Raw genomic sequence first — 13,414 nt, 5'->3', positions numbered from 1 at the left:
AATAAGGCTTCCTCCAGTGAAAAAGTGCATCTGCTGTTGTCTCTCGCATCAAAATCCAGCCACATATGGGTTTAGAGCTGTTTAAACGCTGCTTGATCTGTGCAGATTTCTCTCCTGATTCACACCAGAACACTTTTTCACTGGAGGAAGAGTTATTATGGATTTTGGACTCGTATTTGAGTTAAAAACGTCTTAATGCTGGATGTGTTTCAGCTTTTGTCTTCTTCAGATGTTAACTGATGGACTGGAGTGCTGTGGATTATTGTGATGTCTTTATCAGCTGTTTGGACTCTCGTTTTGACGGCACCCATTCACTTGCAGTGAGACACTGATGCAATGCTACATTTCTCCAAACCTGATGAAGAAACAAACTCATCTCGGATGGCCTGAGGATGAGCACATCTTCATTTTTGGGTGAACTATTCCTTTAAAAAAACATTTGTTTCTATGTCTGCTTATAACGTTTTGAGTTTTTCCACTCTCTACACTCCCGTCATCATATTTTACATGAAAAAGATACCGTACATTTTCTTAAAAAGAAACGTAAATAAAACCCCTCCTAATCTCCAACTCAAGTCGACTACAAAATAATTACAATATATGTACAAAACGGATGCACTGATGATCGCGGCACGTTAGTGTGAGAGAGAGAGAGAGATGCATCATGGGAAATGGCGTTCTTGGAGCTTTCTCAGATGTTCGGTTTCATCGGCGGCGCTCCTTAAACATTCACGAATGTTTAAAAACCAGTTCCTCGGCTTTGACTGGATTTGATGACGTCATTGCTAACAAACACATCACTGGAATGTTAAATGAGAAGAGGAGGAAGAGGCGGTAAAAAAAAAACATCCATCAAGAGAGAATTCATGCCCAGAAAAGATCCTCCTTCCCGTTCACACTCGGATAATCATGCGTGAGCCGAGCGGCCCGTAGACGTCAGACAGAATCAGGAAGTGCAGGTGAGCGTGTGCTTTGAATGTGAAGTGTTACGAACGGAGTTTCCGCGTCAGCGTCAAATCCTCACGTGGATTTCTGCCGGTAGTGGAGCGTCAGGTCGCCGCCGCTCTTCCAGATGAAGTGCTTGACCGTTCGCAGGTCCATGTTGGGATCCAGAACCTGAGGAAAGCAGCACAACATCATGCCACAAAGACGGCATTTCTTTGAACGTGCATCATGTCTGATTAAGTTTATACGCAGGAAGACGACAGATCTGATGTGTTCAAGTCATCATGGGATAATTATGTAATTATGAGGTGCGTTTGACCCTCATGTTGCGTTCTGGTTAATTTAACTCGGAAAGGATTTTCTTTTCTGCAAAAATGCTAGTTAGTGTTGTTATTATTTGACAAAACGTTTGTTACAATGACCAGCCTAGAAAAAAATTGCTTATAAATCTCACATTACACTGTAATATCACCAAATCTTGGATTCGATCTTTTTATAAACTTGTTTTCTTTCAATTAGCATGGGTTATTTATTGATTTATTTCTGGATCCGATTGATTGTTGGCCTCTGAGCTCATGCGCCTCCGTTTTTCAGCCAGAATTACGCATGAGCTCAGATCAATGAGGCCTATGATCAATCATCTCCAGAAAGAAACACAAAAAACCTGTGCTATTGGAAAGAAAACAAGTTGATAAAAAAGATTGAATCCAATAGACCGTAAAATAAAGAGATTTACAAGCAATTTTTAAAAGTCAAATCAGGTAAAGGATTTTTTATCACAGCACAAATCACTTTGGTCGGAGCAATGTACATTTTTTTGCATAAAATTCAACAATATTTTTTAATTCTACATCTAAAAAATTATGAATAAATAATGTGCCATAGGGCCATTTTACTTTTTTATATTTTTATTTAATTTATGAAAGTATACAATCGCAATTGTACATTACTATGGTATTTTGTACATGCAACTTTACTGTTGGTGACAGTAGCCATTGATTTCCATAGTGTTTTTTTCCGCTACTATTGAAGTCAATGGCTACCGTCAGAGGTTTGGTTCCCAACATTCTTCAAAATCTCTTTTTCAAAATATCTTATTTTGAAGAAAGTTGGAAAACAAATGTTGGGATGTTTGAAAACAAACAGTTGACGGTAGCCATCGACCTCCATAGTGTTTTTTCCTTACTATTGATGTCAATGGCTACCGTCAATGGTTTGTTTTTCAACATTCCAACATTTGTTTTCCAACATTCTTCAAAATATGATATTTTGAAGAATGTTGGAAAACAAACAGTTAATGGTAGCCATTGACTTCCATAGTGTTTTTTCCTTACTATTGAAATCAATGGCTACCGTCAACTCTTTGGTTCCCAACATTCCTCAAAATCTCTTTTTCAAAATATCTTATTTTGAAGAATGTTGGAAAACAAACAGTTGACGGTAGCCATTGACATCCATGGTAGGGAGGGGAAAAAATACTATATAAGTCAATGGCGACCAGCAACTGTTTGGTTCCCAACATTCTTCAAACTATCCAAAATACCTTATTTGTAAATGCATTGTAATGCAAATTTACCATTAATACAGGTTCTGCTAGAGATTAACATTATCGATAACAAATGCTGTAGAAGTATCAGTCAGTGTTAGTTCTCTAATGTAGTAAACTAATGTTAAAAACAAATGAAACCTTATTGTAAAGTGTTACCGGAAACGGTTACCAACAAAAATGACAGGTACAGTATCAAAACGACCGAAATAACAAAACTGCGCTGGTGTTGGTGTCGTCTAATGAAATACCTGGTCTTGGCAGAGCAGCTCAATCTTCTCCTCCGCTAGCACTGCCATCTCCTCCTCCTCTTTCTGCTCGCTGGGCTTCTCTGCGGCCGAACCGCCTGTCTGCGACTCGCTGTCCAGGTTGATGATCTTTTCATACACGTGTTCCATCACCTTCCTCACCTGTAACATGTCACTGGCCGACAAACGATCCCTACAAACGCACACAAACACACATTTCGTGCATATTGATGTGCAACGGCATCCAACAAGTGTGTTCAGGGATGAGCTGAAATTATTGTTCGTGCAACAGATGCCATGAACAGATGATAAAAATAAACAATCGACCACTTTTTCACTGCCATTTATTTATAAAAAATTCAATAAAGACTTTTAAAGGGATAGTTCACCCAAAAATTAAGATTGGCATCATTTACTCATGTTCAAGTTGTTCCAAACCTGTATAAGTTTCTGCCTTCTGTTGAATGCACAGAAGATATTTTGAAGAATATAGCAAACCAAACAGTTGACGGTAGCCATTGACTTCCATATTAGAGGAAGTCAATGGCTACCGTCAACTGTTTGGTTCCCAACATTATTAAAAAAAATCTCTTTTTCAAAATACCTTATTTTGAAGAATGTCAGAAAACAAATGTTGGAATGTTGTAGTTGACGGTAGCCATTGACTTCCACAGAGTTTTTCCCTACTATGGAAGTCAATGGCTACCATCAACTGTTTGGTTCCCAACATTCTTCAAAATATCTTTTTTTGAAGAATGTTGGAAAACAAATTTTGGAATGTTGCAGTTGACGGTAGCCATTGACTTCCATAGAGTTTTTTCCCCTACTATGGAAGTCAATGGCTACCGTCAACTGTTTGGTTCCCAACATTCTTCAAAATGTATTTATTTATTTTTAAATTGTGTGTTCAGCAGAAGATAGAAACTCATACAGGTTTGGAACAACTTGAAAGTTATCATTTTTTGGGTGAACTATCCCTTTAAACCAAGAATGAAATTAAACTTGTAGGTCCATCTTTAAATTATAGTTATAAATCTACTTCTCTATAGAGAAAAATCAAGGGATTTTTACACCCAAAACCAACGTTTGCATCCTATAGTCCAGGGATCTCCAAACTACTGCCCTGCAGAGTTTAGCTCCAGCTTTCCTCAACACACCTGCCTGGAAGTATGCCTAGTAAGAGCTTGATTAGCTGCTCTAGTCTCTGTCTAAGAAGCTTCAGACTGAAACGTCACCGTCACACGTACTTCTTTAACGTCTTTGCTCCAGAGGACGAATGGGGCTGGAGGTAGAACGGGATTTTGTTGAATTTGGGCATGTTTTTCTGTAAGAGAAAGAAATACAGTATCTCACAGAAGTGAGTACACCCCTCACATTTTTGTAAATATTTTATCATATCTTTTCATGTGACAACACTGAAGAAATGACACTTTGCTGCAATGTAAAGTAGTGAGTGTACAGCTTGTATAACAGTGTAAATTTGCTGTCCCCTCAAAATAACTCAACACACAGCCATTAATGTCCGAGCATCTCAAGGTCTCGAACATCCAGCAGCTCCGTGATGTTGTGGAAGAGGACTCCAGTGGCAACCTGTGAAGCTCTGGTGAACTCCATGCCCAAGAGGGTTAAGGCAGTGCTGGAAAATAATGGTGGGCGCACAGAATATTGACACTTTGGGCCCAATTTGGACATTTTCACTTAGGGGTGTACTCACTTTTGTGGCCAGCGGTTTAGACATTAATGGCTGTGTGTTGAGTTATTTTGAGGGTACAGCAAATTTACACTGTTGTACAAGCTGTACACTCACTACTTTACATTGTAGCAAAGTGTCATTTCTTCAGTGTTGTCACATGAAAAGATATGATAAAACATTTACAAAAATGTGAGGGGTGTACTCACTTCTGTGAGATACTGTAAGAGTACATTATATAAGAGAAATCACAAGTGTAAAACACTTTGAAGAGGACTTTACGGACACTTACGTCCACGGTGATGTCGATGACCCACTGCGGGACCGTCTCGTTGAGTAACATGGACTCAGTTTCTCCACCGGAGTCTCGACACAGCAGCCTGAGCACAGACGTCATTTCATCAGCGAACGCCAGCGTCTACAGAGCTGATCAAACAGAGGACACGCACCTGAATAACGTCCTTCCTCCCGCTTCACCGAAAATCACCGGCGTGTGCGGCGGCACCTGGAAATATCCGTTTCCCTTCTGTATCCGGCTCTCGTGCTCACCGTTCACTGAGGAAACACGACATACGCCATCAAGACCATCCGAAGAAATATCAGCCTTTTCCCAGAAAATATTGAGCATGAAAAAGATTTCATTTCTTCATTAAATGTAATTATAAAGAAAAATAAATGCATAAAATCAAGTCCTGTCCAACATTATTTCACTCTGAAATACCAGATTAGGGAAGTTAAATGAGTTATGAAACAATACAAGTATTTAATTACTGTACATCATCATCATCATCATTATCTAGCAGTAAACAAAAAATATGTATAATTAATATACGTATTTCGCATAATATACATATTTATTATTATATGTAATTTATAATATTATATATACATATGTTTATATCATTTAATATAATTATATATGTTAGCATTATTATTATCTACCATATGTATAATAAACATATTTCACATAATATACATATATGCAATTTATAATATACATAATATAGACATATATATTTTTTTTTTTCTATCATTTAACATAATTATATATGTTAGTATTATTATTATCTACCATTAAACAAAAAATATGAATAACTAATATACGTATTTCACATAATATACATATTTATTATATGTAATTTATAATATATAGATATATATATTTATATAATTATATATGTTAGCTATAATATATACTTATATAATTTAATATAATTATATATATTAGTTATAAAGTTATTGTTGTTATTATATAATACAGTAATTACAAACTTGGATATTATTTCGTCAAATTAATTAAATTTTATATTACAAAAATACAATATGCAAGTTTATAATTAATTACTGTAAACTGCATTATTATTATTATTATTATATGTAGCATTATTTATACATGTGTAATATGTTAATTAAATGTGTTAATAATAATATTATACTGTAATTTCTAAACTAATTACAACATTTATATCGAAAAAAAATAAATAAATATATATATATATATATCCAAGTTTAGAATTACTACGCATATATATATATATAAATAAATAAATATAATATTACATATATCATTTAATAATTTTATTTTATATAATATATATTGATTTATATATTTTAAAAACATTATTTTATATATGTATATTCATTTATTTCATAATATTAGATTTTAAAATCAGTGTTTTATGGACTGATTGATTGCTATTCCAGCATCTGTGTTTTTTCGTGGCAAGATCAGCAGATTTTGGGGATGAGTTATAGAGTCTTTACCGCTCCCATGATTGAGTTCGGTCTCCTCGTCCGTGGGGTTGGTGTGAGTGCGAGGCCAGTACTCCAGCAGAGCCTGCAGCAGCAGCCCGCCCAGATTCACTGCAGCACAACACAACACACATTAATAACTCATCTTTCTCATCTACTGTCATGATAAACGGCTCGGCTCACGTTTAGGGTCGGATCCGTCAGGGCTGGTGAAGCCAGCATCTTTAGCAGAAACCCAGGCTGCAAAGCAGTCGCTCTCGTCCAGCGTTATCGTCAACATCTGTCAATCACAAGCCAGACGATGCATAAAACATTCACTGTGATGTGCTTAAACACCGTCCTGCCGTGACGTACCCCTGTCTTCAGATCCACCGAAAACCAGTTCGGCACATAAACCATCTTGAACCTTTTCTTGTTCTCTTCATCAACCTCCATCTTGCCCAAGTCTTCGACTTTACAGGCCTGCGAAACAGACAGCGAAGCAGTCACAGGACGGATGGGTCACGTGTCGAGGCACACGCATGTAAACGTTACCTTCAGCACATCCCAGTACGCCACGTTATTGTTGGTGTCTTTGGTCAGAATGTGTCGTTTGTCGTTCAGAATGTGGCACTGAATTATACTGGCGCCACCTACAGGTCAAAACAAGACATTCACTTGAGTACTAAAATAATTCAAACTAAGACATTTAAGACTATATCATGTAGCACTATAAACAAACAAACAAATACGTATAATTTGTGTATACTTAATAATACTTAGAAAAACTAAATAAAAAAATTATAAAAATATAAACTATAAATGGAAAATATAAAAATACAAATTATGACAAAAATTAAACAAATAAAATTATTATGTCGCATTATAAACAAACAAATAAATATGTATAATTTGTATATATATATATATATATATATACTTAATACATTATTTTTAATAATTATTACATATACACAGTAATTATAAACTTTAGAAAAACAAAATTGAATTATAAAAAATATAAATTCAAACATAAAATATAAAAATACAAATTATGACAAAATATAAACAAAAATAATTATGTCGCATTATAAACAAACAAATAAATATGTATAATTTGTATATATATATATATATATATATATACTTAATAATTAATATATTATTCTTAATAATTATTTAAACAGTATTTATAAACTAAAAACAAAAAAATATATAAAAATTATAAATTAAAATAGAAAATATAAAAATACAAATTATGACAAAAAATAAATAAATAATAATTATACATTTTATATTACAAACAAATACAATATCATGCTAAAGATGCTGTTCGATGGAGATTCTAATTATTAAACATATGTGAAGATCCTGTAAAACACTGAAGCACATGCAGACAGCCGTACCTTTGATCAGCTGCTCTGTCTGCGTGCACAGCGGCGTCAGCGGAGCGCTGCAGTCATTGTCGTAATCACCAGACGCTCGGAAATTATGGATACCCTTCAGAGACTGGGGAAAAAACACAGAGACATTATTCAAAACAACGCCCAATATCAAGAGAACAGACCGTTTTCTACATTTTCACTGTTTTCAAAATAAACAAACCGAGAAATGAAATTATGGATCAGTGTTATTGTAGTATCACTGATACAGTATTATAGTTTCTGTTAATATTTCGGATTAGATTAAATTTTTTCAAGTTCCACTTTCATTTAAGATTATAGTCATTTTGTTGTGTTTTTATAATTTGTAATATTTACACACACACACACACACACACATATATATATATTAGAGCTCAACCGATATGGGTTTTGTGGGTGTTCATATCGGCGGCATATTAGCCGATACGATATATCGGCGACAGGCTCATATCGGCCGATAATATCGGCTAAACGATATACTGGTCGGGCTCTAATACATATATATATATATAATCAACTTTATTCCGTTGAAGTTTATTTCACTTCGGAACATTCATTCACGGATTTGCTATGTTTGCTATGATATATGTTCTGTAAAAAAAATGTTCATATCGGCGGCATATTAGCCGATACGATATATCGGCGACAGGCTCATATCGGCCGATAATATCGGCTAAACGATATACTGGTCGGGCTCTAATACATATATATATATATAAATATATAGCTTTTAATAATTTCTAGTTTTATTTGTTTTAGTTTGTTATTTTAGTACTTCAAGTACTAAAACAGCTGAAATTCAAGTATCTGAAATGAAATAAATACGTTTTTTTCTTAAATATGTTATTTTATTTCAGTCAATGTTTATTTCATTTATTTTTTGATGGTTTTAGTTTTAGTAGTACAGAAAATGTAACTAAAAAAGCAACTAAAATCTTGAAGAATGCATAATCTTGCTTTTTACGAATATTTTTCACTTACATCCATTTTCATGAGAGCATAATCCTATTTTATCTCCTATTCAAAGATGCATAAAGATGTCTAACTTTAGACCAGGATTGTCAAACTGAATTTTAGGAGGATCTGCATTTTTTTTTACGTGTTAAAGCTTTAATAACTAACATCAACATGAAAAAGAGAAACCTATTCACTGCAACTGGTGAATTCACTAAAAGCCCTGCATCTAAACATTATGGTGTAAAAGAAAAAAAATTGCTGCTCGTTTAAATTCTTCTCCGTCAAACTCTGACAGGATCAAATTAGTATTAATGCATCATATCTAATAACCATTCAGTGAATGCAATAGTGACAATACTCTTTCTGTCTGCCCACAGCTCCAGTTTCAGATGAAAAGTGTGAATTGCATAATTAACAGAAGCATTCTACTATTTTAAGATGCGACCCATAACATGCAACACAACAAAGTACACCGTTACTTAAAAACAGTATCTCTGCAGGGATGTTTAGCCGAAGGGCGACGGTAATTAATGAGTAAAGGAAGCCGCAGCAGAATATCTAAAGCTCAGCTGTAGATGTGTGTGTTACACAGCGGCTGGAGCAGCTGCACTTACCCACTTATTAACCGTGGACTTCGTGGTGGAAACCCAGATGGCCGAATGCGGATCAGCCGAGCGGTCCAGCTCCATCTGAGAGACAGAGAAGCACACATTCACACCTCAGTAACTTTCACTTGCTTCCCATGACCTGCTCACGCTCCACAGCTGCTGCGTGACGCATAAACCTGCACCCTTGATTTAAACCTATGGGGATGTTTGGTATATATGTTCGTTCTTTCTTAAGTGAGAGAAAAAAAAAAAGAGGAAAAAAAACAAACAAAAAAAAAAATATATAATGTTTTTTAAATAATTAAATTTAATATGTAATTTAAATATATATATATTAATTTATTTATTTATTTTCAATATTTAATATTTAATTCAAATATATATTTAATATCCATATATAACTTAATTTTTTTTTTATATAATTGAATATTTAATTTAAATATATGTATTTTTCATATATATATATGTGTGTAAATATTTTTTTAATTCATATATATTTAAAATATTTATATATACATTTTTACACACATATATTCTTATATATATATATATATATATATAATATATATATATATATATACACACACACACACACACACATATATATATATAATTTCAATAGAACTACACAAAAATATGATCATAAACCCAAGAGAAATGTTTCTTCATAAGAAGTTAAAGAAACTGTTGTGAAAGTGTGTGGCGTTGTATGTCACTGTCGCACCTTCAGCACAGGAGCCTTCTCCTCGCAGATCAGCACACGGATGTCAGGACTGCGCAGGTCTGTGCAGTATATCTTCCGGTCGCGGCCTCCGGAGTACACGTGCGTGAAGGCCTCGTTGACCTGCAGCGCCCAGACGCCCTCGTCGTGAACGCGGTACGTGGCGATGCACCTCTGCTGACCCAGAGACCAGAGCCGGATCGTCCCGTCTGAGCTCCCTGAGAGACACTGAGCACACAAAAACCAGCTCGTTTAGAGCGCAAAGGCTTTTAAACCTTCTACAGTCCACAATAGAACAAGAACAAGACTGCTGCTTGCAATCGGATTCAATCCTGCATCTAAAGAAGAACAAATCTGAAATCGTGAAAATGCGTAAGCTAACTGAAAAGCATGCATATTAACTTTTGCATAAATAGACAATCACAATATGCATTATAAGTGTCCCTGCAGCACAAAAGCAGTGTTAAGTCGCTGGGGGATATTTGTAGCAATAGCCAACAATACATTGTATGGGTCACAATTATACATTTCTCTTTTATGGCAAAAATCATTAGGATATTAAGTAAAGATCATGTTCCATGAAGATATTTTGTAAATGTCCTACCGTAAATATATCAAAACTTAATTTTTGATCAGTAATATGCATTGCTAAGAACTTCATTTGAACAACTTTAAAGATGATTTTCTCAATATTTAGATTTTTTTGCACCCTCAGATTCCAGATTTTCAAATAGTTGTATCTCAGCCAAATATTGTCCGATCCTAACAAATCATACATCAATGGAAAGCTATTTATTCAGCTTTCAGGTGATGTATAAATCTCAATTTCGAAAAATTGACCCTTATGACTGGTTTTGTGCTCCAGGGTCACATATGTGCATTATATGCAAAAATGCGCCAGTTCTTCACTGAAATTAATGATAAATTATTAAGGCTTAAGTGTAAGTCTGAGCTGTTTTAACTGAAAGAAACCAGTCATGTTTTTTCTAAGGCACGTTAATAAAAATAATTGAACTATTGCCTGACTTAGTCTAAGCCCTATCTGTGAAACCAGGCCCATACTTATTATTTCCCAGAAAAACAAACTCATTTTTCTACCAACAAAGTGTGTGTGTCTCACCTGAGTCCCGTCTCTGTTGAGCAGCAGCGATTTGACGTTATCTGTGTGTCCTTTCAGTTTCATCAGTTTGGCACAGGTTCGCGGGTCCCACACTCTCAGAACCTGACGAAGATATCACAGAAACAAAGACGATCTGAAACTAGCGACACCAGAAAGAGAGTGCAAGTAAACAGCAAATATCAATACAAGAGCCTGAAGAAATCAGGAGATACTGTGAGAAGAAGAAATACATCCCTCTATACAACATCAGCATCTTTCAAAATGACTGTAGAGACAACATGTAATGAAAATGAACTCTCTTAATATGTCCCTGGTCTCATTTTGCATGATCTTGATGTATATATATATATATATAAAAACACTATGAAAATGTAATTTTAAAAAGTTGAACAAAATAGCCACATTCCAGTTTCTTCCATGAAAATACATCATATCCTGTATGTTAAATGCATTGTGATGTCAGATTTGAGGATTCGAACCTTTTCAGTGGATCCTGACACTATAACCGTCCCCATCTGATTCATGGCCAGACTGTAGATGGAGTCCTTGTTCCCACTGAGAGAAGACGCTGTACAACATGAAAACATAAATAAATAAATAATTAAATTATTATAAATAAATACATTATTAATAATAAATAAAAAAAGTATTATTATTAAATAAATAAATAATTAATAAATGAACAAATACATTATTATTAAATAAATAAATAAAAGTATTAATAATGAATTATTTAATAATAATAAATTGATTATGTAATAAATTATTAATAATAAATAAACAAATAAATTATTAATAAATGCATAAATTATTAATAATAAATACACAAATAAATTATTATTAAATAAATAAATTACTACTAATAAATAAACAAATACATTATTATTAAATTAATTAATTAATAAATGAACAAAAATAATTATTAAACAAATAAATAACATTATTAATAATTAATTATTTAATAATAATAAATTGATTAAGCAATTAATTATTAATAATAAATAAACAAATACATTATTATTACATAAATAAATAATTAATAAATGAACAAATAAATAATTAACAAATAAATAAAATTATTAATAATTAATTATTAATAATAAATAAATAAATTATTATTAAATAAATAATCACAACAGTTTTTACAAAGAGAATAACAGACACAATGCACACTTCAATATAGAAAAGCATGAAAAAAAAACATTTAATCAACTGTCAGATTCGTACCAGGAACTCTTTGCATTAAATTAAAAACACCAACCCATGCATAACAGCGGAAATAAAGCGTCAGCACATTGTTTCTCTACTATAAAATGTAAAAGCTGTCTTTTTTGAAAGTCTTCTTGCATGTTTCTGGTCATGCACCTGGTTTGTCTGGATGTGTGCATAACATTTCATGACTGTACCTAGTGTTAATTTTGTTAATGAGCTTTTTTCCCCATGGCTAAGACGAGACAATGACGACAATAAGCTCAATAAACGATAACTGTGACTATAGCAACATGCGATATCGTTGACGAAAAAAGACGAGACTAAAATGTATTTTAAAAAATAAAAACTATACCAAAATGTCTTTTACTTTTTGTTGAAGAAAATGTTTTTTGCTTATTTCTTTGCAATCTGGCAACCACTTATAAATGATTACATGCAAAATTAATAGTGGTTATTAAGATTGATGTGGTTTAGAATTGGTAAAGTGTGCTTGGAAAACAAATATGACCAGAATATCAATTTATCAACTTAATATCAACTGTAGAGAAACATTATTGCTATTAGGAATTTTAAAATGTTAAAATTTTTGTTTGTTTTTGCCAGTTTTCATAATGTAGGCAGAGAGAGCGCATATCTAAGTTTTTGATATTAATTTATATGTAAAATAGCCTGTAATAAATCATGGATGAGGTCAAATAAACATTTCTCAAATGACAACGATCTTTTCAATTATAATTTTGAGCAAAAATTATATATATTTTTTAATCAGTTTAACTATTATACAGCTTGAAGAACATAAACAGGACAAGCTTGACTAAATATGATAATAACATACAAGTACATCTGACACCAGGACTAAGGCTGACTAATGAGCACTAACTGTACCTTGTGCGTTCGCAGTGTGGACATGCAGAAGCCCTTGTGTGCGTTCCAGACCTTCACCGTGGTGTCTGACGATGCTGATATCACTGCAGACACAACAGAGACACATATACATCTGTACTGCATTCATACGAGCACATGAGAACTGCACTGCACGCGTCAGACGCTCACGTGTTTTCCCGTTGCAGCAGAGGACGATGTCATTGACCCAGTCTGTGTGATGCTCCATCGATGCAATGTATGGATCCTGCTGCAAAACACACACACACACGCACGCACGCACGCACACACACACAGACACGCACACACACACAGACAGACAGACAGACA

At 33.8% G+C, this 13,414-nt stretch overlaps 1 protein-coding gene across 1 annotated transcript in view; it reads right to left on the bottom strand.

Moving 5' to 3' along the window:
* Positions 1 to 417: 417 nt before the first annotated feature.
* The window catches only part of LOC107560349 (WD repeat-containing protein 48), a 14,277-nt gene continuing 1,280 nt past the window's right edge, over positions 418 to 13,414 (bottom strand). The window contains exons 2-18 of the mRNA XM_016244498.1: positions 13,256 to 13,331; positions 13,088 to 13,170; positions 11,470 to 11,562; positions 10,991 to 11,092; positions 9,874 to 10,098; positions 9,156 to 9,230; positions 7,567 to 7,669; positions 6,716 to 6,813; positions 6,536 to 6,643; positions 6,365 to 6,461; positions 6,194 to 6,292; positions 4,879 to 4,984; positions 4,722 to 4,809; positions 4,639 to 4,650; positions 3,987 to 4,063; positions 2,743 to 2,932; positions 418 to 1,116 (exon numbers count right to left, since the gene is read on the bottom strand). Of these exons, the coding sequence (XP_016099984.1) occupies positions 1,021 to 1,116; positions 2,743 to 2,932; positions 3,987 to 4,063; positions 4,639 to 4,650; positions 4,722 to 4,809; positions 4,879 to 4,984; positions 6,194 to 6,292; positions 6,365 to 6,461; positions 6,536 to 6,643; positions 6,716 to 6,813; positions 7,567 to 7,669; positions 9,156 to 9,230; positions 9,874 to 10,098; positions 10,991 to 11,092; positions 11,470 to 11,562; positions 13,088 to 13,170; positions 13,256 to 13,331 (1,728 nt within the window). The 3' untranslated portion in view covers positions 418 to 1,020. The remainder of the gene's footprint in view (positions 1,117 to 2,742; positions 2,933 to 3,986; positions 4,064 to 4,638; positions 4,651 to 4,721; positions 4,810 to 4,878; positions 4,985 to 6,193; positions 6,293 to 6,364; positions 6,462 to 6,535; positions 6,644 to 6,715; positions 6,814 to 7,566; positions 7,670 to 9,155; positions 9,231 to 9,873; positions 10,099 to 10,990; positions 11,093 to 11,469; positions 11,563 to 13,087; positions 13,171 to 13,255; positions 13,332 to 13,414) is intronic.

The sequence above is a fragment of the Sinocyclocheilus grahami genome, unplaced genomic scaffold (assembly GCF_001515645.1).
Source record: "Sinocyclocheilus grahami isolate Dianchi unplaced genomic scaffold, SAMN03320097.WGS_v1.1 scaffold721.1, whole genome shotgun sequence".
Taxonomy (NCBI): domain Eukaryota; kingdom Metazoa; phylum Chordata; class Actinopteri; order Cypriniformes; family Cyprinidae; genus Sinocyclocheilus; species Sinocyclocheilus grahami.
This window is presented reverse-complemented; position numbering and strand designations above follow the sequence as displayed.